The sequence below is a fragment of the Nicotiana tomentosiformis genome, chromosome 7 (genome assembly GCF_000390325.3).
Source record: "Nicotiana tomentosiformis chromosome 7, ASM39032v3, whole genome shotgun sequence".
Lineage (NCBI taxonomy): Eukaryota > Viridiplantae > Streptophyta > Magnoliopsida > Solanales > Solanaceae > Nicotiana > Nicotiana tomentosiformis.
Genome location: NC_090818.1, coordinates 120,949,184 through 120,974,933, shown reverse-complemented (window position 1 = coordinate 120,974,933; position 25,750 = coordinate 120,949,184). Strand labels below are relative to the sequence as shown.

Sequence of the window (25,750 nt, the reverse complement as noted above, 5' to 3'; positions counted from 1 at the left end):
AATATTGGCCTTACCAGGAGCAAGTCCATGTCCATCACCCTCGGGACCTTCGTCTTCAGGTGAGGAAAACCTTTGGCGTTGCTTGGTTTTATCAATTGCTTCTTTAGCCTTAGCAATCTCAGCATTAAGGTCAAAACCTTCCTGGTTAGTTTCAATAAGAGTCTCGAGGCGAGTGTTTAAGAAAGCCCAGCTCACATCCAAAGATAGCTTATCCTCGAGAATCTCGTAATCCTTCTCCCACTGGTCAATCTCAGCTCTTAGCTCTTCTTTTTCTGCTTCAGTGGCGTCATAAGCCGTCTTCAAAGGAGCGAGAGAACTTTTCAAGAAATGAATCTTATCAGCAGAGGCGCAGAGATCTTCCTGAACTTGAGTAAGTGTTTGAACCAATCCTCCCGCATAAACTTCTTTTTGATTAAGGAATTCCTTCAAACTCCTTATTTCTTCAGTTGCTTTGGAAAGTTGTTCAGCAAAGAAGGATTCAAGTATATCCTTATCCTTTCCAACCTCGCAAGAGGAAGCTTTTTCAACTGCTAGTTCATCGGCAATCACTCTTATCTGATATTTCAAAACATTCTTCTTTTTCTCCGGAACTTCTTTTTCCAGTTGAAGACCTTCGAATTATTCCTTTCAGTTATCAGCTTCGGTGCGCAAATCTATAACTTGTTGGTCCGCCTGAGAAACTCTTTTCATAAGCTTTATGCCAATCAAGTTGATCTGCAAAAAAGGAGGAAGAGTTATAAATAAGAAAGAGAAAAGGAAATCTAGTTAATCTTGCACCTTCAAGGAAGAATGAAAGATATCATTCATTAAAGTGAGTGAGCTATTACTTTCTAACTTCTTCGTCTCTATGGGTCCTAGCAGAGGTTTCAACCACACGTCGGCTTGACCAGATTTTCTTAATAAGTTCCCACCTTCAGTAACCTCAACAAAAACTCTTTTCATTTCCCTCATGTTGCTAGAAGGTTCAGCCTCTACATCAGAAGCAACCACGGGAATAACAGCAGGAGTAGCATCGGGTAAAGACATGGGAAGGTTTATGGAAACTAAAACTGGAAGGGAAGCAAGGGGTAATTCTTCAAAAATAGGCCCAAAAGCTTCATCACCCTCGAAGCCATGAGAAAACAATCTATCAACAGAACCTGGGGGAGGATCAGCAACATCTTCATCAGAAATCACTAAAGGGGCACTCTTTGGCCCATCCGTGAGTCTAAAAGGGATTGAACTTGATGAAGGGCCATGAGAAGGAGTAGTTTCATTATCAGAAACCACACGTCTTCTGACGTGTGGCCTTCGCACCAAAGAACCCTCCTCTATTTCTTTTTCGTCATCAGAGCCACGGGCACCGTGAGTTTTTCTTTTTGAAGAAAAAGCACTTAAAATTCTTTCCTGGGCAAGACTCACGGAAAGCCTGATTGATGGAACAGACGCGGGACTAATGTAACGAATAAGAAACCCTAATAAAAAAGGGAAGGATGAGAAATTCTCGGACAAACAAGGAAGAGAAAAGGAAAAACATTGAAGGTAAAAATTACCGTGCGTCTTCACTTTTCAACCGAATTTTTGAGAAAGGTACTTCCAGGACCTATTCTCTATAGGTGCAGCCGTTAACATCTTTTCTACCCAAGTACGGAAGTTGGAAATTTCATCAAAAACTTCCATGGTTGCTGAAAAATTGGGTATATGATTACATGCAGTCCTTTAAGATTTTTTTTAAAAAAATAAGAAAGCTTACGTGCAAAGTTTCATTTCTCCGGGAAAGACATATTTTCTTCACCCACTAATCCACTAGTGGGAGTAGCAACAAAACGGGCGTACTAGCCATGGTCCCGATCATCTTCAGGGCTAACCAATACTCTTTTACTTCTAGACACGAGAGTAAAGACCCCTTCATGAAACTGTTTGGGGGAGTACAGATGAAGCAAGTGCCGAAAAGTGAAAGGCATGGAAACCAGATCTGCTAAATAACGAAGACATGCAACAACCCTCCATACTATGGGGCCAATCTGGCCAAGACACACGTTGACGTAACGACAGAATTCAATGATCACTGGATCAATATGAGGTTTGAACCCTAAAGTGAAAGGGTAGGTATAAACAAAAGAAAAACCGGCATGATAAGAATTAATTCTCTGGTTGGCACTAGGGACCAAAACTGGGAAATCGTGTTTTCTGTAACACTCTCTTCAAACCAGGGAAAAAAGATCAGTAGTGATTAAGCTCGAGTAAAGGTTTGCAGGATTGAGGGAGGCCATATAAGAAACTTGATTCCTTATGGTTTCACGATCAACTATAAAAGAAAATTCTTGAGGAACAATCTCTGCAACTGTGGGTTCACGCACAAGATCATTTAAATCTCTATTCCTAGAAGAAGATATAAGAGTTTAAGGAGCCCAAGACCTAGAAGAAGATGACTTAGCAACACTACTATGGAAAGAAAAACCACAATTAGATATTAAACCATGACTACGAAGCCTACCACCCCTCGTACTTCTAGTAGGAGCATTAGAAGGATCAAGTTCATCAACAATCACAATCTTGCGAGGGTCTAGTGAAGATTGCCAAAGAAATACGGAAGGAATGATGCAGAAAATGCAAAGAAGGAATAAGATGATGGATATTGAAAAAGGAAGACTCTAAGAAATAAAAAAAAAGAATGAAGTATTTATAAGGAGGCACGACCATTGTTAAAGTTGGTCATTATGAATCTTTTCATAATGGAACCGTCACTTCGTGACTGACACAGCCACAACAAAACCCTAAAAAGCGTTGAAAAACTGCAGAGCCAATCGTTGGAAGCCACGTGGCATGGGCATTAAATAGATGTGATATACGTCGCATTGATTCTAAAGAAGACATGATGATACTCGAAAAACGGCAACAAAGAATTTCCGCCATAAAAGCTTACCACTTCCTGAATATTCAGTTGAGAATATTTAGAAAATGGGGGGACTATCTGTATTAGTGGAAAAAAAAGGCATTACACGTGAAATGTTGATATGTTGACGAAGCATGACACGTGGAGCAATGATATGACGACAAATGACATTCTCAATTAATAGAATTAAGAATACGAGGAAGGCACGTGAGAAACACCCACGAGACAGTACAGAAGAGGACCGGGCCTGACAGTTGTCAAAGAAGAGGCGAGGACGGAATGAATAAGGATCAAGAAGAAGGGAAGATACACGAACTAGAAGTAAATAAGGAAGGGGAATCAGAGCAGTTGTAAGGTATTTATAGCTATAAATATGCCAGTTGCGGTTATCTATGATAATGGGTAATCAATACAATTAATGCTCATAATGAATTCAAATTAAGTGTGAAAACCGTTATGATTGTACATTCCTATATAAGGATACATAATTTTATTTGTAAAGGGGGCTCTGAGGACTACTGAAATATACTCTCTAATTTCTTGCTTTATCAAAGTTCTCTACCTTGATTTCAGGGATTGATCGTCGTTTCATTCCTTATTTTCTTTCTGTCAATTTACGCTATTACTTTTATTATTTTTCCAAAGAGGTTGTTGAGGAAGTAAAGTAAAAAATGTTTATGAGTAACCCATTTCTTCTAAAAATAGACTTTGACTGAAAATTCTATCTTTGGTTAAACAGTAACAAATAAATAAATTATTATAATGGCAAGTGATGTTATTTTCTATATTAATTTATACTTAATATTTTTATTTTATTTATTATCTATCTATATATATATATATATATATATATATATATATATCTAATTAAAAAATTCGACGAAACCACACATATATTCGCTCCTATATACCATAATGATTGTGGTGTAATGAATATATAATCCCTCTACTCTTAATCAGAGGTCTCTAGTTTGAACCATGAGAATGAAAAAGTTATGATAGGGAGCGCTTTCTCCTTTAATGGACCTTACGAGATACGATTCCGAATTAATCGTCACTCCGACAAGTATATTGAATATCAAATGAAAAATAATAAAAAAATCCAAACGCTAATAGAGAAAAGACATAGTAGTACTGCTGTAGGAATATCGTACAGGCATGCGACATCATTGTTTATGATTGGTTTATTAGTTGTCTATTGAACTTTATGCTTTATTCACATACCTAATCTCTTCAACATCTGCTTTAACATATATTCTTCATATTCGTCCTACACAAAGGTTGCTACTACTTATCTACAGGGAACATCGCATATGGCGCACTATTTCGTTTGTGTTTTGACGTTCTAATGTAAAGATAAAGTCAAGATACTGAATTGCTGCAAGCTTAAAATAGCACCACATCTTCTATATATATTTTTGCTACGAAAGTAGTGAGGATAACACTATCGAATAAAAATTTGAGTAAATACTACAGTATGATTGAACGTATGCAACACACTAAAAGTCAAGTTGTGCCCCCAAATCAACCAATGCAATAATTACCTAAGTTTTAAGTCTTATGATACCAATTAAAATATATATATGTTATTTAAGATATATATATATATCACTAGAGGCCAGTGACCCTCCTGCCCTAAGGGTAGATCCGCCTGTGTCTTTATCCCAATAGATTTATCATACGCCATTGCTTTTCCTAATAGAACTCTGCTTCTTGTAAATGGAGAGGCAAGAAAAAATTAAGTGAGTTCAACTAAATTCATTATTTTCGCTTGGAATGGTATATCAAACGCACACAAAAAGGTGTCCAAATAGTAAGATTACTATTTCTGAATTCGCCTTTTACTTAAATGTAAAGGTTTTTCTTTGCTGAAACTCAATATTGGTACATTGATGTGCTCTATGCTATAGTTCCTTGCTTTCCAATCGCACAAATGGGTGATGGATTTTTTAATTAATATACAAAGTTGACTAATTATTATGGGTCATTTACAAACTTAGAGTAATACTTAGTATTATTATTTAAAAAATTGGACTTAATTTTTGTGAAACAAAAATACCTATATATTATGTTTATTTAAAGATTCTTAAATTCATGATTTAAAGAATATGTTTTTGGTGTAGGACGGCTAATATAAGAAAAAAGAATATCTGAACAAAGGAAGTAATAATTGCAAATATAAATAGATAAATAAATGGTACAGAAAAGTTGGAATATCAATGTTCTCCTCCGTGTATGATTGTGACCCTTTCGTAGATAAAATCTCTTGCTTCCAACTTGTTTTAGCATATAATTATTATAGTTTCATTTTGATATAAACAACTATTGACTATGTTCAATGTTTTACAATCGAAATAGAATAATTATATTTAAAAAAGTCGTTTGCAAACAAGTATTAATCAACTCTTAAGCAAAATAAAACGAGGTTTTGTTTGGTAAACATGTGTTGATTTTCAAATTGATGCAATTTGCATCTTCTTCTTTTTCTTTGAATAATCGCATATATAGGATCTAGCTTTACATTTCATGAAAAGGATTTTGAGGTTAGAGTGTGATTATATTTTATAGCTAATTATAATTCACAGCTATTGTTTCAATATTTGCCATTCTTAGCAAATCTTCCCTTGCCATACGTCTGTATTTACTGTATTCATTCGCGCAACGGATAGGCATGTATCAATCGTATTCGTTTCGTTCGCGCAACGGATAGAGCCTATATCAATTGTATTTGTTTATGCAATGAATACAACAAACGTAAAATCCAGAAATACATAGGTGTATACAAGGATACAAACCACAAAAATATAAGGGTGTATATAATGGTACATAACGACAAAAATACTACCAAACATACATGGTGCAAAAAAAAAATCTCATAACTGAAAAAAATACATTCACGGTGCAAAATCAAGGCGAAATACATAAATTTGCTGGAAAAAATCTCCATTTGAAATTTCGAATACAGAAATATAATACAGGGGGATTTACTAAAACATTCAAATATAGGTATGGATGGTAATTTTCTGAAAGTATAACTACAAATAGTAAATATAGTGTTTAAGTTAGCTAAGCCGCTTAATCCCAACTAATCCTTGATAAAGAATCATTAACTTATATCCGACTAGGTATTTTGTTAGTTGAACTTGTTACTGTCATGCACTTATATGTAAGAAGTACGTAGCTAGACAAAAAGGCTGTACCTCGTAGTTTATATCAAAACTATCAGTATATATATTGTCCTAGGTTTTAGCTATTGCTCGACTTTTAAACCACGACTTTGAGATTGTAGGTGACGGTGTTGACTATCTGAGCAACCCCTCTTATAGACTATCACGTTACTTTCAAGTCCATTTCTACATTATTATACATATATAGAAAGTTATGATAATTAACTGTGTTATTTAGTTTGATAAAATAGGAGTCCACGATTCAATGTCTTGCATTAAACTTATAATTGTACATACCGTGATTTGTCTATATTATAATTATTATAGAACGGAATAAACTAATTTAATATTTTCATGTTGATTAAATTTGACATTTTGTGAGCTGATACTCTAAACGAGACCAATACTATCAAAAGAAAGTAGCAAAAATCATAAGAGAAGCAAAGTTCACAGAAGGTTGGGAAATAATACGCCTGGTTCACCAGGTTCTACCACTGCAGGGCTCAATCATACTCAAAAGAAGAGTTTGATCCTGGCTCAGAAGGAACGCTAGTTATATGTTTAACACATGCAAGTCGAACGCTGTTTTCGGGGAGCGCTCAAAAGCGGATCCAAGATTTAGATTATATAAGTTTAACCTTTAAGATTGTTATCACTAAGCTCATTTAAAATTATGAGTTTATATCTAATATATTTATTACAATTGATTTTCACGTAGATATTTATTTTGGTGTCACACTGAGCTATATTAATTTACATAATTTTGTGTATATTGATAATCAAATACACAGAATGAAATAGTTCAACTTTTTTCCCATGCCTAAGAGTGTTTTTTTTCTTCCAATGTAAAGTTTTTTCGTGGCCATTTTTTAGTTGTTACAAGAAAGTATTTAGGTAAACATCATCATTATTACCTACTCAAAATCCAAAATTGCACTTAACTTGCTTCTTTATATAAGATCTCAATAGAATTTGAGTATAGTAATTTCCTTTTTAGAAAAAAAAAAGAAGAAGTAATTGTCTAATGCATAACGTGATAACTGCACCTAACTAACTAGTCAAGTCTTATTTCCATATGCGTTAAAAACAAAATGCCTACCCACTAATGGTGAATTTCCAATTGTCTATATTGATTGGACCCACTATTAAAAAGGTCCAACTTTCTTCTTATAAAATAATGTTAAATACATCTCAATCAAGTGCTAATCCAAGAGACAAAAACCTTTTTTAAAAATCTTATTTTTACTAGAATAATTTTTTCATTTGTAGGGTCTAATGTCATTTAAACAGCCACAAGGCAACTTCAGTTAAACATATTGTTAGGGACTTAGGGTCCATTTGATTCAAGGAATTAGATTAGTTATTTTGGTATAACTTTTAAAATTTTTATCTAACGTTTAGTTGAAAATATAAGCTAAAATCAGTATTACTTTTGATATAGCTAAGGTGAGGTTTATTATTCCGGTTATAATCATGATAATAATCATAAAATTATAATCGTGGGATATCATAGTTTTGAACCAGACGACCTGTTATTGTGAGAAATAGTGGATTAGATGTGACATGATTTAATTGTTTATTCATAAAATTTAAATAAAGATATATTAATCCATATAGTCATTGTACTATAATAGGTAAGTGAAAAAATTAAATCAAACGGCTTAGGTTTGTGCAGCACACCTAAACCTAATTAGCAACATAACTCTCCTATATTAAGGGTTTCCAAATTGGTTTAGTCCTAATTATTTGACTCCTAAAAGGATAAAGCACGTTTACCATTTTTAAAAAATTACAAACAATTTCATGTATATGTATTTCTCTTTTTTTTATTCTTTCTTGTTATTACAAAAAGAAATCGGAAGAGCAAAACAATTACAGAGGTTTACTTTCTTTTTCCTTTCCTCCTATTGAATATATATTCTCTGTTCACTCAAATAAATTAAAATTAGTGAAAGAATGTAAAGAAGTATACAATTGTGGGCATATAACAAATTATAAAAGAAGCTAATTCTATAGTTGACCTCTTTATTGTTATAGCTAACATATCGGTCCATATGAAGGTTAATATTTATGCCATTTTTGGTAATTAGAAATATTTTTATTACCAAGAGAACTATTTACAAGTAAATTAAACCCCCCTAAAGTTGGACATAAGGTCCCAACTTTAACATAAATATTCTAGTCACATTTAATTGAAAATAAAATATACAACGAGTCATTCCCGCCTGAATCAAATAAATTAATCAAAAACTTTCAAGATTCGATTTATCTTTGAGTAAAAAAAACAAAAATTTAACTATAAGAGGTTGTTTCATTTGAAAACAAGTTATGTTGGGATTAATTATGGTGAGATTAATTACACTAAGATTAGTTATACTAGAATTAATTATCCTAATATTATTTTGTCCTGACTATTTGGTATCTTGTATTAATCATGAGATTGTCTATTTTACTGCTTTATTATGAGATAACTTGTCCTGAGATTACTATTTCACCCTCTGTCAAGTATAAGTTATTCCGATACTATTTTTAATCTTGAATAACTTATTCCAAGATTAGTAACCAAATCCCGATCCAGGGTAATATTGCGTACAATAGATCCTTCTGGTCCAACTCTTCCCCGCACCCCGCGCATAACGTGAGCTTAGTGCACCGAGTTGTCCTTTTTAGTAACAAAATAAGTGACAAAACGGTACTGATTTTTTATCCCATGATTATTTTTTGGAAAAATTTCACATAAGAACAACTGAGCTCCCTACTTTTCAATTTTATATCTCATATTTTAATTTACAACCAACTAGCCCAAAAATAATAGGCTAAGATTCAACATCCAACTCTAATAGGTTCTAGAAATTACTATTTAATTTTTAAAAAAGATTGCTCAACCTTTTAAGTTAATTTTCGAATCAGTAACTGTGACTCAAATATTAGTTCAACAAAACAAATCCATTTGGATGGTGAAAATTAAAATTTTAACAAGCTTAAATATGTGGGTTTAAATTTCGAATTTGATTTTGTGAGAAATTTGGAGCGGGTGTTATTTACACTTGTTAGAAATAGTATAAGGAGATTGTATATAAAATTTAAAGTCATTTAATGGAGATTTGGACTGGTTTTGAACAAGAATTGTAATTGAAAATCGTGGAAGAAGTTCGTCTACAAACGCTTGTATAAAGGTGTATAATAGTATATAATTGTGTATAAGATGTGTTTAAGCACTCATATACACTATTATACAATATTATACATAATTATACAAAAAACTGATTTCGTCTTCTTCCTTGCGTCTTTTCTAAAATTTAACTCAAATCTTGCTCAAATCTACTCCAAATCACTTCAAATTTAAATTTTGAACTCCTTTTGATATTTTCAATCAATTGGAATAACACCAAATCCAAACAACTAACAAACTCAAAAAATTATATTTTCGAAAGCAAAGCTTTGAATGGCCTTCAATGATGGACTTCTACTCTTCAATTTTCTTACATTGCAACCAGGTGACACATGGTAAGAAGCAGCAATGCCGGACGACCCCTTGAAGCATACGTAGAAGATGTGAGAAGAAGAGAGAGTGAAAGCAATGATGTGAGAACACATATTTAACTCCATATCTTTTAGAAGCAATGGTTGTAAGAACACAAGTTTTGAATTTGCTAGTATTTTTAAAATATGTACAATATGGGTTAGGTTGGGTAAAACTTAAAAACATGAGTCATTTTTTGTTATGATGTGAGGTCACGTGTATTTTCTTGTAATTCTTTCTTATTTTTTTTTCTTATCCCTCGTAACAAATGACCCCTATGACTTTTAGCAAGGGCAGAAGTGTCTTTACACATCCTTCGTGTGGGTGGTGTATGAAATATGAATCAAGCTTGAAAATGACACGCTATTTATACCTTAGATTACAAGTAGTATTAAAAACCATATCGTAATCTAATCGCTTTCTTGAAAATATTAAATAACGTAAGTAAAAGTTAAAAACTCAGAAAGCCTTTTTGTAGTTTGTTAAATTTCGTACACTACTTTCTACTTGGGATTCGTCCCATTTTCCAATTCTCATATCATTTCTCTTCAGACTTTTTCCCTTCAAAAAAAGGCAAATATCAGCAACTGTGAAATTGAAAGGTGTTTGTTTCTTTAGTTCTTTTTCAACTTCCCTTTGAGTTCTCTTTAACTGACGGTATACCTCCTTTGTTTTTTTGACTCTGTTTTATATGGTTTATTATTTATTTCTCTTGAAATATAATGTATATTTTTTTTTGTGTGAAGGTTATAGTTTCAGAGAGTTTAAAGTTTGCTTCTTTTTTGTTTTCTTGAAAATGGTTTTTTTGTTTGTTAATTATTTCTTGTTTTCCTATTTGTTGTGAAAACTTGAAGTCAACAAGTTTACAGCTCTGTGGAGAATGAATGAAAGAAAAGATGGGTTAATCAGAAATATTTGCCAATTTTTTGTATGAATGTGTTTAATTTTTTCTGTGTAAAGAGATTGAATTTGATTTTATATTTTGCTATTGTAAAATTTGTCAGTAAATTATAAAAAAGACAAATTTGGCATGTGGAGAAGATATGAGCTATTGGGTGTTGCTTTAACTTGAGAATGATAGGATATAGCAGAGTAAGGCTGTTGGTAGTCATGAAATTTAAAGATCATATGTTTTTAAGAATGACGACGGTTGTGGCCTAGTGGTCAATGAGGTGGATTGAGAAATATATAATGTCTCAGGTTCAAATCCCAACAGAAGAAAAAATACTAGGTGATTTCTTTCCATCTGTCCGAGCCTTGGTGTATAGAGTTACCCGATATTGTGGTGGTGGGAAGTAGCAGGTATCTCGTGGAATTAGTCGAGGTGCGCGCAAACTGGCCCGGACACCACAATTATCACCCAAAAAAAAAAGAGGTCATGAGATGTAAAATGAGATGATTAATAGTTGTGGGATTCTGAAGCAAATAGTTGTAAAATGAGATGATAATGGTAGGATACTCCTACTGAATGGTTTTAGTTAGTATATTAACTAGTATGATGTTAATAGGTAATCATGGAAATACAATTTTCTGGAGTGAATGGTGTTGTAAAATGCTTATTCTTCTTGATTTCTTGATTGAATTCATTATGTTTCGACCTTACTCGATTCTTGGTGAAATATTCCTTTCATAGTCTTTCTTTTGGCACTTCATAGGACCTTCAGGGTTATTATATCTTGGATGACATCAACAGATTGTAAGAATCATCGGCATTTCGATATTCTTTCACTGCGACCTATTTCTTCTCGTGTGTGCTTGCGCTTGTGTTGCTGAGGAAGGAACGAGATCACGAGGGGTGGGGGGATAGAGTGTTTTGTATACTGAGCTCAATGGACGATAATTGTTAGTTCTAATAGGAATCTGGCTCATTAATTTTACTTGAAGTTTATATAGGAGATAAAGTAAACTAACATCAGAAGGCAAGCATGCAGTTCATGTTACTTGAGATTATGAACAATTATTGCAAACAGATGATATCAGAGAGTTCTATATTTGTTGTCTTAACATTGGTAAAAAATACGGAATTCTAACAGTGCTTATCCGGAAAAAAAGAAAAAGAAAAAACAGATAATCATCTCTAGCTTTCTATTCTCATTTCAGGAGTAAGGAAGGGTTTTGAATAATGTTCTTCTTTCACTTGTATTAACGTGTGTAGATTGAGTTTTGCAATGAGTAAGTGTTAATTGTTCTGTATTTCTATTTTCCAGGTCAAAGCAGGGGAAATTGTTTTGAAGTTGGATGTGTGCTTAAGCCTTTTTTTAAAATCTTGGCCCTTCCTATCCAGTTAAAACTCGAAACTTTCTGGAATTATGCATGTCTGGTCCTGGGGCCACTGTTGATGATATTGAAAGAACAGTAACTTTATCGGATAGGACGAAATCACTTGACGCCATTCATGATAATAACTACATTACAAAATTGACAAATGGTGAAGTTTGTCTTGCTTCTGAAACCACCAACTTTAGAGTTGGGGAGCTCTTATTACCAAATGGGGAGTCCTACTCCGGGTCCCTGCTGGGAAACATACCCGAGGGTTCCGGAAAGTATATTTGGACCGATGGTTGTCAGTATGAGGGTGAGTGGAGACACGGGATGAGGCATGGGCATGGGAAACTAGAATTTCCTTCCGGTGCTGTTTACGATGGTGAATTTTCAGGTGGTTATATGCACAGTGAGGGGACGTATATTGGACCTGATAAAGTGACCTATAGGGGACGCTGGCGGTTGAACCTTAAACATGGTTTAGGATATCAAATGTATCCAAATGGAGATATTTTTGAAGGATCGTGGATTCAGGGAACACCAGAAGGACCGGGTAAGTATACATGGGCTAACGGGAATGTCTACTTTGGAAACATGAAAGGAGGGAAAATATCGGGGAAAGGAACTCTCACTTGGATTAATGGCGATTCGTATGAAGGGAGCTGGTTAAATGGTACAATGCATGGCGTCGGTGTGTATACATGGAGTGAAGGTAGCTGTTATATCGGTACATGGACACATAGTCTAAAGGATGGAAAAGGAACATTTTATCCTAGTGGTAGCAGGCTTACGGCTGGTCAAGAATTGTACCTTAATGCTTTGAGGAAACGAGGATTATTGCCGGATATGAGAAAACAAAATCAAGTCTCTCATATCCATCATGCTGCTTCAGTTGATATGGGAAATGTCAAATTAGTAAGTGGTAACCAAGGATCATATGATAAGCGTCCAGAGAGAAACCTGTTAAATTTCGAGCAGTCTCGGCCTACAAATGTTGCTCTCGAAAGGCGATGGAGTCTTGAAGTAGCCATTGAGAAAGTTATTGGACATGATTTTGATGGGGACATCGAGGACGATATGAGTGCTCCAATTTTGGAAAGAGAATACATGCAAGGTGTCCTAATCAGTGAGGTTGTCTTGAATGATCGGTTTTCACCACCATCCGGAAGAGCCAGAAGGAGGCAAAGGAAACTTGCAAGGGAATTGAAGAGACCAGGTGAAGCGATCATAAAAGGGCACAGGAGTTATGATTTAATGCTCAGTCTTCAACTTGGGATCAGGTGCACTACTTATGATTGCTGACGACCTTATTGCTTGCATTTGTTGTAATATGTTTTCCTTCCCCCCCCCCCCCCAAATCTTATTTACAGATTATCTCACTTATGCTGGTCTTTCTTGGGTCTAAATTTTTCTATTGGTTCCTTGAAACTACATATTGTGTTATTATTGTATAGATCTTCCATGCTATTTTGCTAGACTTAATGAATTTAGGAAGCTGCTTTAGGTATGGGTTATTTTCTCTAGATAAAAAGAAAAGAAAGAAGGCTGGAGAAGGGGTTACATCAGCCTCACATCTTTAGCTAATAATCGCGTGTTTCTCGAGTATTTGCATGTGCATATAGAAGAGTAGTGGATTTTTTTCCTATAAGTCTTACTTTTCTTTGTGTCACCATGCATAGATTGAGGACTAGAATGTCTCTGAATATCATAGGAAGTTACCATCTTCTAGACGTCATCTATTCATAGAACTTTGATTTGGATGTATTTGCTCAAAGTTTTATAGTACCGTCCAATAGTTTTGTGTAAGTTAATTTGTTCAAAGGAAGAAAGCATGAAACATCAATTGGATAATTTAGGTTCTTCTTGGGCTATTCAGATGGAAGTCTACAAAGTAGTCTCTAACTTTCAAAGGGCAGAGAAAGGTAATAACCAAAAAACTTGGCAAATACTCTGACGATTTTCCGTCCCAACCATCTTTTATATTTAGACTTCGGTGCTAACTACTAAATATTTCGTCGGGTTTGCAGAAGCACTACTTAGGCAGATAATCAATGACATAAATAAAGGGGAAGGGTTAGAGATAACTGAAAGGCAAATCTGAAGTTAGAAAATCCCTGAACTAAGTGGAGTTAGTATCAAACTTAGCATCTTACACAACCTACTCTGATATCTTCTTGAATTACTCCTGAAGTGGAAATAGCATTGGATGTGAGGAACTTGTGTGCAAGTATAACTCTTTTTTCCCATGAAACTAACCATCGAGATGGTTTTATTTGCTGCTCTTATCTTACATCAAATATATGACCAGTCGAAATGTGACCAGATACACAGTGGGAAAAATTACACCTATACAAAGACGAGAAATACGGGCTTCAGATTTTGGTCCGCGTGCTAGCTTTTGGATGTATTTTCCTAAAGAAGGATCACAATTGACACCTACACATCAGTCCGAAGATTTCAAGTGGAAAGATTATTGCCCAATGGTCTTCAGGTTGGTGGTTTGGAATCTTTTCTCTGACAATGGTTGATAAACTCTAAGCAGCTCTTGATATTTATTGGTGTAAGCTTCATGCACATTGGGTTTTTCTTTTTTGTCGGATAGATGTGGTTTCATTATGCATGTTCCTTTTGTGCATCCTTTTTTTTCTCTTTAGATGTGTTAATGGCATGTTCTTCTGCTGAGCGAATATATTAGATCTCCCAAGTCCCAACTGACTTTATAGTTTGTACATTGGATGTACATCTGTAAGTAGTGGCTTTATCTTCTTTGACCTCTCAGTTCTGACTCCCCTTTTCTATTCGTAAAGGAAAAAAACTCTAGTTTGTACATTGGTAATTGAGTTCCAATTGATGCTGATTATTCGGTGATGTGGCAAAGGGGAGAAGTAGTGGCTTTGAATCTAGACTTTTCCCATTAAGAGGAACACCTTCACCAACTGAGCTAATCCCTTGTGTCCTTTTCCTAGATGCTATTTCTTGGTGTTCTCTCACAGATTCACACTAATTTATTAGGGTTCTGGATTTGCTACACACATATAGCAACTGAAATGAGTTCCCTTGTTATATTCTTTGCGGAAGCTGTATAACTAAGTCCTCGATATGGTTTTATTCCATTTATCGTATGCGCGACTTAGATGCTTTGTTGTTAAAGTAGAGTAGCTTCTTTGTGTGCCTTCTGTAGATGCTTTTTCTTGTTAGCTTGTTAGACTTTTTGATTTGCTACATACATATGTGTAGGAACTAAACTGGGTTTATCTTCTTGTAGGAATCTGAGGGAGATGTTTAAGATTGATGCTGCTGATTATATGATGTCAATTTGTGGAAATGATGCACTTAGAGAGCTTTCTTCTCCTGGGAAGAGCGGCAGTGTGTTTTTCCTGTCTCAAGATGACCGTTTCATGATTAAGACATTACGCAAATCTGAAGTTAAGGTGTGTAATCTTGACTTAACCTATCAGTTGATATTAGTAAATTTGAAGTTACAGTTATAAGGCTCATACTTGTGTAAACAGCTCTTTTTTTTATGTCAACTAGATTTAGAAGAACCTGTGTAGATGTCTCTTTTAAAGCTTAGCCTGTAACTGTTTCATTGAAGTTCCTTTTACATTTAAAGTTGGGTATGAAAAGAGAACCTCATGACCATTGATTTCACGTGTAGGTTTTGCTGCAGATGCTTCCGAATTATCATCGTCATGTCAGGACACATGAGAATACTCTCATCACTAAATTTTTTGGACTTCATAGGATAAAGCCTTCCAGTGGACAAAAGGTAATATACTTGTAAATATAATAACAATACCTTGCATATAAAAAAATTGTACTGTATTGTGTCCATATACTTGTGTTAATATTGCATTAAACAATAAATTTTAAAAAGAAAACTTCTATTTTATTGCGACTCACAAAAGCTGTTCGAATTCTAATTGCTCAACAATTCTGTAAAGAAAAGGAAATCTATGTGGTAAAAGATAAAACCCTTGCAAATTTTCCCTGCCTAGGAGTCAACAGTGGACCTTTCCCACTTTGCTCCATTGTGTCTTGAACTCCCAACTTTTTGTAAGTGGAGCACTCTTTTGACAGGAAAAAATCACTTGGCTTGCTCTACAATTCATAAGGGTTTAGAGTTAAGTAGTTCCAAAGGTTATATTGAATGTTAATGTAGCTCCTTCTGTTCTTCTTTCATCATCATTGAAAGTGCTTTGTCCCACCTATCAGAAAGGCCCCCACCCATCTCTCTGACTTTGGAGAGCCGCTAAATAATGAGGTTTGACATCTGCTTCCAATTTGACCTGAGCGGTTATTGAAACAAAATTATTTCAATAAATTATCATGGTGAGTTTGGATTTGAGTGTTTAAAAAGTAATGGTTTGGAATATGCAAAAGTAAAATAAGAAAATGTCAAATCAAGTATGTGATAACATAAAATAGTATTCATTTGTTTCAGTTAAATTGTTTGAGGTGGAAACTTTCGTTCAAGTTGCACTAAAGGGTTTTGACTTAATGGTCAATGAACTGCAGTAGAGGCAAAAAACACTAGGTGATTTTTCTCCATCAGTTTAAGCCTGATGAACATAGTTACTCGGTATCTGTGCTGGTAAAAGGCAGCAGATATCCTCTCTCTCTACGGCTTGAACTTCTCAAGCCCGGGTGCGTATGCGATTATTAAGGCAAGGTGCTATTGTACCAGTGGTGGAGTGGCTTGAGTCAAATCATTTGTCTAGAGAGGGTGTAGCGATAACCAAAGTGTAAATTAGTCACGGTATGCGCAAACCGACCCAAGCATTAGCTGTTACTAGAAGAAAAAAGGAAGAGGTCAAGCTTTCTGGAATTAACCGTTAAGGAAAGAAGGGCAGGTTTATTAGGTGGAGGGAGGATCACATAATGATAATAGAAAACTTTTCAAGATAAACTAATAAGGGGTGTGGAGAGGAATTAATTTGTGGATTGGGAGTGATAAATCAGAATCTTGCTACACACTTCTCTTCGCATTCATGATGTTGTTTGAAGAAACTTCCAGAGAAAATAAAGACTGTTCTATATGAATAGGACTTATACTTTTGTAACATTGGTTTTTGCAGTTCCGCTTTGTAGTAATGGGAAATATGTTTTGTACGGAGTTGAGAATCCACCGAAGATTTGATCTTAAAGGTTCTTCACTAGGACGATCTGCAGACAAGGTTGAAATTGATGAGAACACAATACTTAAGGATCTAGATTTGAACTACTGCTTTTATCTAGAGCCTTCTTGGCGCGAAGCTTTATTAAGGTGAGTGACTTCTAATTAAATATTCCTCATTTTCTCTAATGTACATACATTTTTTACTTTTCAGTTGCTGTTCTAACTTAATAATGTAGTAATGTCCAGGGGTTACCAATCACCATGTAGCGCAGATAGCCTATAAAGCTTCTGTTCACAGTAGTGTATTTTCTTATGGTAGGACTTGTTATTTGTTTTTATTTTTTAAATCTTTTGGATGGTTCTGACAAAATGTGACCTTATGTTTGGTCTGCACTTTTAGCTTTAATCATTTGACTCAAAACTATCTTGTGTAATTAGTTTTCTTGTGATTCAACTTTGGCCGAACATGCTAAACTGACCAAAAGTAATGATGAGCCAATTAGCATTTTGTCCTTCTCATTATTGTTTTGAAAATGGTAAGTACTATTGATGTTAAAACACATCCAAAAAGAGCAAAAGAAAAGGGAACCATAAAGTAAATTTCTGATTACCTTTTAGTATAAAGAGCTTTCAGACGAAGCATTTTCGGACTTACAATTTGACACCATGAAGATACTTTTCAAGTAGGCCACCTGCTTCAGTATCTTTTCCGATTTGTAGACTGTAAATCTGGTCTTGAATAAAGTTTGCTTTATTTCATGGCAAATCTTAAATTCTTTTTTTGCCCTTTTTCAATTTCGTCTTGACATACATGTGTGTTTGTTTGTACAGGCAGATCGAAATTGACAGTAAATTTTTGGAGGAACAGCACATTATGGATTACAGCCTCTTGTTAGGTGTTCATTATAGAGCACCTCAACACCTACAATCTCTCATCTCGTGCAGTGGACGCACCACAGTGGATGGATTAGAAATTGTTGCGGAAGAAGGTTCGTCTCTGAATATGAAAATTAATAATAATATGCACCTGAATTTACATGAACTACTTATTTAAGTCTTACCACTTGGACAAAACAAAAGTATGACCTGATAGCTGGTGGCTATTCTGTTTATTTGGTCCGTAATTTATACAAATCTCGTCATATTTATAGGTAGAGTATTTTGTTTATACACTAGCTGGAAACATGTACAACTATAATACCAGCACACAGAAGGATATATTATTCCATTATGCCCAGCCTGAGGTTAAGTGCTCTCTAAGGGGTTGTTTGGTTTGAAGAGAAGTTACGCTGGGATTAGTTATCATGATATTATTTCTTATTTACTGTTTGGTATGTTGTATTAATCCTGGGATTGTCAATTTTACTTCTTTATCCTGGGATAACTTTCCCCACTTGTGGGATTATACTGGGTTTTTTGTTGTTGTTATCCCGGGATAACTTATCCTGTGATTACTATTCCACCCTCTGGTAGGTATAAGTTATCCTGATGTTGTTTTTAATCTTGGGATAACTTATCCCAGGATTAGTAACCAAACAAGGGATAAGGCAGTACTAAACTTTTATCCAAGAATTATTTTTGCTTATCCATCGTATCAAACGACCCCCAAGTGACTAACAGGCATAGGGTTCACTCTCCTGATATATTAATGATGACTTTGGAAGTTAAATCCCTAAAATGGGAAATAACTAGCCATTGTTGTTTCAAACTTGTACCGGTGACACCTTATCATGCCCGATATGTGTGGAAAGAATGGATTCCCTTTTCTTCTTTTTTTTTGCATTATCGCTGTTTCTATACTGGGCTGCCTTTTAAAGCCTAATGCTTGTGAAGAATATGTTCTTCCCCACAGTGTGGGATAATATTGGGTATTATGTTGTTGTTGTTGTTATCACTGTTTCTATAAACTGTTGTTTTGTTCTACTACTACAGAGTCTCTGGAGGATGAAATATCACCCCAGGGCCTTGTTTTGGTCCCACGCGGAAGTGATGATAGCGTGGTTGTGGGTCCTCATGTCAGGGGCAGCCGATTACGAGCGTCATCAGCTACTGGCGATGCGGAAGTGGACCTCCTCCTCCCGGGGACAGCAAGGTAACTTTTCACCAGGCTTGACTTTTAGTTTTTTCCTAATCCAAGTTGACGCGGAGTTAATCTTTTTCGTGTTTGGATATTGATAGTGACAATTGTACATTCCTAAATTCTTTTTTCTTTGCCTCTCAAGCAGACTCCAGATTCAGCTTGGCGTGAATATGCCAGCAAGGGCGGAATATATACCAAAGGAAGGTCAGACGCAGGTTTTTCACGAAGTATATGATGTTGTGTTATACCTTGGGATAATTGACATATTGCAAGACTACAATATAAGTAAGAAGTTAGAACATGCATACAAATCGATTCAGTTTGATTCTGTGTCTATTTCTGCTGTGGATCCAACATTTTACTCGGAGCGGTTCTTAGAGTTCATTCGGAAGGTCTTTCCTACACATGCAGTGGCAACTTAGAAGAGTTTGAACAGTTTCTTTTTACCACCATCCTTAGTTCTTAACATGGAAATTCGTCCGAACCTACGAATTGTTTGTACCCCTCCCAAAGGGTGGCAGAAGATACAGCTGTTGTTTTGTATTTATTGAGTGTATACAATGCGGATCACAGCTCTTTTTGTTCATAGCAAATGCATATCAGATTTTTCTCTACATGTTTTCATTTTCCTTAGTGTTGTATTATTTTAATTGCTTTTCTAGCATCGTGTGATTAGCTTAACTCAATATCTCTAGGCAAATAACTCAGCATTCAATCAAGTGCACCATTTAGCCTCTTTGGAGCATGGGTGACGGAGAAACCATGGCTTCATGTGCCAAATATATTAGGCTATAAATCCACCTCCGGTTCCAAATATTAGGTGTAAATTAAACTGTGGAAATGACAGATAGCACCTTCAAGTTTTTTCATTTTGTATTTGTGGGTGAAGCCTAGAAGTCAGATTAAGGAGGAAAAAGAAAAAAAGACACAAAATTCGATCATCTCTATTACTTTGTCCAATGTTTTCATTACTACTAGATGACATGTTTCTTGAGAACTCAGACTCGGCTTCAAGTTTGATTACCCTTTTCTCCAATCTTTCCTATTAGCTCGTGTTTAAGTTTGCGCTTTCCCAGACTTGTATACCACCCATCTTTGAATAGGAGAGAATCGAAATTGGAGAAGGCCCACCCATGGATCCAATTTTCAATTATTAGGTGTAGAAAACTCGCCTCAGACCTCACTCGTGGAATTACATTGAATTTGTTATTGTTGTAGAAAACTCGTGCTAAGGACTTAGGACTCAGGAATTCCTAAAACGATTGATCTTTTTAATTCTTTGAATTAAACTGTGGATAGGTATCGCATCCAAGAAAAACTAGCAGTGACCACTGTCAAATGGATTCTTCCAATAAATTATTTCCAGAGCCCAATAGAGTGCTCGGGGAATAGGAGTAGGCTCTGAGCTGAAATCTAGTTCCAAGGGGTTGAGGTCGATTTCTTATTGTTACTTTATGTGCTGTGCTATTACTAGCCTGTGCATTTGCTAACCCAATTCCCCCTTCATATATAATGACCTGATGCCAAGATTTAAAAAGTCCTGTAAACATACAAACAGCATAAGGTACTACTTCGTTTTAAAGCCGGTATTCTATTACATGTACCTCCTATGACTTCCAATATAGACGACTCAACCAAAAGATAGAACAGTTCGGGCAGCGTCGCATGATTTTGTTAGGGCCTAACCAGCATCTGACCCTTAATACAACAACTAAGCTACAGACTTCGAAATTACCAAAAAAATGAACTAAACTGCAATGTAATATGGTCTCAGCTCATCAACCCATGTTGGGTGGTGGAGGTGGTGGGCGCATTCCTTGTCCTTGCATCTGTTGGCCTGGAAAACCTTGTGGAGGCATCATTGGAGGTCTCCCCATGTGTCCGCCTGGAGTGAAATTAGCCATTGCGCCACCACCAACTGGAGGAGGTGGTGGGGCAGGTAAGTTACCTCCAGGCGGCATAGGTCTTGGTCCGTTGCCCATAGGGGGAGGGGGTGGAGGCATAGACCCAGGGGCAGATGGTGGCCCTCTGGGTGGATTCGGAGCTCCAGGGGGAAGACCATGTGGTGGTGGTGGGGGTGGGGGTGGAGCTTGGGGTGGTGGAGGTAGAGGCCTGGATGGGGCACCAGGTGCTGTAGTCCCGTTTGCTGCTGGAGGAGGTGGCGGTTTGTTGGTCTCTGGTGGCTTAGTTTTGAAGTATAATTGCAACTGAAATAGATTCACTCAGAAAATAGTTAGAGGTTTTAACATGAAGAAACAAGTAAATTTTGGAAAACCTGATGAGTGGGTGCCTTACATGTTTGTAATTTAAAAAATGATGAAGACTTACAGTGAACATTTTCGAGTCTGGATCCCAATGCGAAAAGAACTTGGGAGTTGATTTGTCAATCTCAGTGCTTGGAACCTGAATAATGCAAAGGAATCAGTTCCATGATCAAACAACCAACAGTAGAAAAACATCATGAAGGTGAGAAAGACTATGTTCGGCTATGGGAAAAAGTTACCTTAAATGAAATGATCTCATATGGTTCCGCAGCGAACAGAAGAAACTGATATCTTTTGTCAAATGGTTGGATTTTCTGTCCGAAAGGGGAGAGATACAGAAGATTAATACCTAGTTAATCTTCAAAAGATGAAAAACTACTTATTCTTCCACATGTAAATCCAGAGAATAGGCAATTGAATAGCACTCTGTTAGAAACAGTAGAACCACTCAAGAAAAGGATATTTCGAGATACAAACCTGCTCGAAGGAGGACATGAATCGGTGCCTTGGCTTTGTATTGTCTTCAATCTCAGGATATTCAATCTGCACCATAGCCAAAGTCATGAAACTATTAGTTTTTTTTATAAAGTAAAGTTTACAGTCATGAAACTATTAGCAAGTACAAACTTCAACAAAGTAAGAAAAAGGGGAAAACCACAGAAAAAATGGAGGGTAAATTTGGCCAGCAAAGACTCCTTTGATACTTGACAAAATGCACATGTAACACTGTAAACGTGCATTTCTTGCAATCTGCACTTCTCTATTACAATATTATACTGAGTATGTGACCAGAGGTTGGTGCACTAAAATAGCCAAAAGAAAACAATGAAAGCAACCCGCAGTTAGTCCAAGTATTACTATTCCCTCATTTTCATTTTATGCCTCCCTTTTTAGTCTACTCAAAAAAGAATGCCTCTTTTTGCACCCAAGGGTGTCGCCTAGTTGTCAATGAAGTGCGTGAGAGCCATGAGGTTTCAAGTTCAAATCCTAGTGTAGGTAAAAACACTAGGAGATTTCTTCCCATTTGGCCAAACTTTGGTGGACAGAGTTACTTGGTACCTGCTGCCGGTGGAATGTGGCAGATAACCCGTGTAATTAGTCGAGGTACGCGCAAGCTGGTCCGGACACCACGGTTATATATTTTTTTTAAAATGGCTCTTTCTATATTTAGTAATTTAAAATTCAACACTCCCATTTTACCTTTAGTGCCACTTTCTTATAGGGATGACATGACATGTTTAAGACCACAAGATTCAAAGGGTATTTTTGGTATGTTATTCAAAAGCTTCTTTACATTCTAAATCTCCGTGCCCGTTAAACTAAGACACATAAAATTAGACTTATTTTGATTAGAAACCTACTGCTAGTTCAATCTTTTAACCATATTCTAGCATTATGACATTTTAGCTCATAATCTGGTAAGTCCTTCTGCTGCCTTACTTACTGGTTCACCTTCATACGACAATGGAGAAGCCATGTATTGCACCCAGATAGGACTTGGTCTCTATGATGTTACTTGTTACACTGGCCTCCAGGAAGACATAAGAGTTGCTTTTATTTTCTACTTTCTATTTTTTGGGCAAACCAACATGCCAAAAATATGCAGCACAGATGTGTAACCCAGATGCATTTTGTACAGCCATATGCTTAAAAGGCAAAGTACATTTTGTGGAGCTCACTAGAATACATAATCTACCAAAACCTCTTAATCAGGCTGAACAAATCAATGTAGATTTTCCTAACTCGTCCTTTTCAAACATATCATACAACAGCCTAAATAACTGAAATAGTAAATCTTTAATATACAGTAAACTAAAACTATTGGAAAACAAAAGTCCCTTTTCAACTTTTTCTGGATATACTAAACCCCACTGCCCTCTCCCCAATATCCCACTTCCCCCGAGCCAAATGGTAGCTTTCCCACTTTGCTCCCTCAACGACTCGAACCCCCAAACTCATGGTTGAAGGAGGAGAGCTTCTTCTGATAGGCTGTCTCTCCCTTATCTCATTTTGAACTTTCAAATGATACTTCTGAAGTTCTTCATTTCCACAATGAAAAAGATTTTGACTCCACCACATGTAAGAAATAATGTTATGCTATTCGAACAAGTAGGAACTTCTGAATGAACATGAACCATTGACAGTAGCCTTAAATTGGCAGCAGATGCATTGTTGAAAGTAAAAGAGACAGAAATGGAAAATCTAACCTGGAATAGAAGAGATCGTTGTTTCGTCTCTGGATCAAATTGCTTGGTCACCCGGTAGCCAGGCCTACCAATTTTAACTGCAGATCCAACCCCATAAAAAATTAGCATATGCCACTCAAGAATTAAGGACAACGGATAATCAGCCATCAGCAAAATATAATAATTTCTGAACATGAAAGATAGTCAAACTATGATAAATCATCATGACATTAATTTATTTGCACCCAGGTAAAAGGCCAAGTAGTTATAGATGATTCATAAAGCCAACCCAACAGAATGATTGTACCCCTTCTATAAGATCTATCTCTTACAAGAAATCACAGTTCTTGAATATATTAATACACTAGTGACTAGTTACAATACTTAAGGAACCTACGTCAAGTACATTTTGCTAGGAGGTGGGTCACGTTCTTATTCTTTTAGGATAACCGGATTAGCTTGCTTGCACTTTGCCTATTCTACCATGTACAACTCTCTGTCCACCAAATCTTAAGCGGGTGAGAAGATATCACCTAGTTTTTTTCGGATTTGAACCATGGATTCCCATGGAAATATTTTAACTTCACCCTCCCTTGGGTGCTAGAAGATAAATTCATTGTAGGAAGTAAATTTTCTAAAAAATCTTTCAATCTAACCAAAATCTTATGGCACGTAATTGTGGCTTGCTTTTTACTATGATGGTGTCAGGCGAAATTACACTCAACTCCATGATTGTACCACCCGTAGAAATACTTGTAACTCCGCCAGTCAAGGCTTAAGCAAATGGGAATAAACTTTTTGCCTCTACTGGAATCAACTCTAGTCTCCCATGTTTTCCATCCCACTTCATTAATTGTTCGCCACACCCTTAGGCGTGGTCAAAGACATAACCAGGACTTGAAGCTTATTGGTTCGAGCTTCTATTCCTGGGTGCAGTACATAATCGTGGCTAAGGGTAAATAAACAAGCATAATGTTAAACCCTAAATCCTATTCCTAATTCAAAAAATAATAACAATAACACTAAATTCTCTTACATATCACCAAAATTAAGTCCCAAATTCAAATAACACAACTCATCTACTCATAAAAATTGCTGTAAAACACGAAAAGAGCCGATTTTAATTGAATCATTACCGTTTCTTTTGAGAGCGACTTTGCGCTTATGAGGCTGAGGTTGAGCGGGAGCATCCTTAGCTTCACGAGCAGCTCTTTTAGCTAAATTAGTCTGATGCCGTTTCCCTTGCGTGTGCGCCAAGTAATTCCCTTCGTTGTTGTGCAACGTTAAGCAAAGCTTACATTCATAGCTTCCCAGATGGTTTCGCATAAAGTAAGGATCTTTTGCTAGGTCTATCGTTTCTAAGGCTAGCCGCCGCAGCCGTTCGCGGCGGTCGATGGCTTCGTTTTGGGCGGAGGCGGCGCCGCCGCTTCCCGGCTTGGAACCCCATTCTCTGTCCATTTCGTCTTCGTCACAAAATCCGACTCGAAGAGCTACAGATGTAAGAGTAAAATTGATGTTGTATAGAGCGCGGTTGGTTCAGATGGATCGGGTCCATGATTCAGTTTCAGTTAGACAACTAGGCCCATGGTATCTTTACGTAAATAACCGATTAGATTCACTGTTTACTTTTTATATTCGATATATATATATATATATTTGTTGACTATTTTTGATTAGTACAATTGCGTGATAAGCTATTTAGGTCAATTCTTTTTTTCTTACTTTCAACCTATATCAAGTAGGCTTGAACTTTAATATATTTACAAATAATCAGTTAGCTATGAAATACTAATTTTTTCACTCATAATTTTTAAAAAGAAATCAACAAAAAAAAAAAAAAAATTTAAAGTAGTTCATGTTAAAAGAACAATTTCATTTTCTACAAACTATTATTCAACTTTCAAATATATTGTTTTTTCAATTTCAACATAGATATTGTCCAAATGCCTACATAAATGGAAAACCTTTTCTTTTTCTTGATTTTTCAATTTTGATATTGTTTTCACAACTTTCAAGAACATTCTAAAATTGGGAGTATTTTCACCAAGTGGTCTTTCTGGAGGCCACCTTTTTTAATTCTGTTCCCGTTGGCTTAGTAAGCTAAATTTTACATTTAAAAGCAGCTGGATATATATATATATAGAGAGAAGACATAATTTAAGTAGTGGTCAAAAATAGGCCATTTCTGCAAATGTCTCGGCTAATTCGACATAGTACTTGGTCCCCAGACTTTATAAGGCAGAAATTATAAGAGTTCTAAAGTAAACAGAAAGA

The 25,750-nt window shown here is 35.9% G+C and overlaps 2 protein-coding genes across 3 annotated transcripts; one reads left to right on the top strand and one right to left on the bottom strand.

The window, feature by feature from the left end:
- Positions 1 to 10,008: 10,008 nt before the first annotated feature.
- On the top strand, positions 10,009 to 19,640 carry LOC104112501 (phosphatidylinositol 4-phosphate 5-kinase 9-like). 2 transcript variants are annotated; one of them, XM_009622435.4, is made up of 9 exons: positions 10,009 to 10,167; positions 11,773 to 13,107; positions 14,151 to 14,318; positions 15,093 to 15,258; positions 15,486 to 15,596; positions 16,906 to 17,093; positions 17,778 to 17,935; positions 18,879 to 19,038; positions 19,172 to 19,640. In XM_009622435.4, the coding sequence occupies exons 2-9, from the start codon at positions 11,879 to 11,881 to the stop codon at positions 19,446 to 19,448; spliced, it is 2,457 nt and encodes an 818-aa protein (XP_009620730.1). In that variant the 5' UTR covers positions 10,009 to 10,167; positions 11,773 to 11,878; the 3' UTR covers positions 19,449 to 19,640. The 2 variants fall into 2 exon arrangements, with proteins under 2 accessions (XP_009620730.1, XP_009620729.1); XM_009622434.4 differs by having other exon boundaries at positions 10,011 to 10,222.
- Positions 19,641 to 20,569: 929 nt separating this feature from the next.
- LOC104112500 (uncharacterized) lies at positions 20,570 to 24,982 on the bottom strand. Its single transcript, XM_070179721.1, has 6 exons — positions 24,613 to 24,982; positions 23,498 to 23,574; positions 21,768 to 21,833; positions 21,530 to 21,604; positions 21,355 to 21,429; positions 20,570 to 21,233 (listed from the first exon to the last, which is right to left on the bottom strand). Exons 1-6 carry the CDS (start codon positions 24,932 to 24,934, stop codon positions 20,805 to 20,807), a joined length of 1,044 nt encoding a protein of 347 aa, XP_070035822.1. The 5' UTR covers positions 24,935 to 24,982; the 3' UTR covers positions 20,570 to 20,804.
- Positions 24,983 to 25,750: the final 768 nt, after the last annotated feature.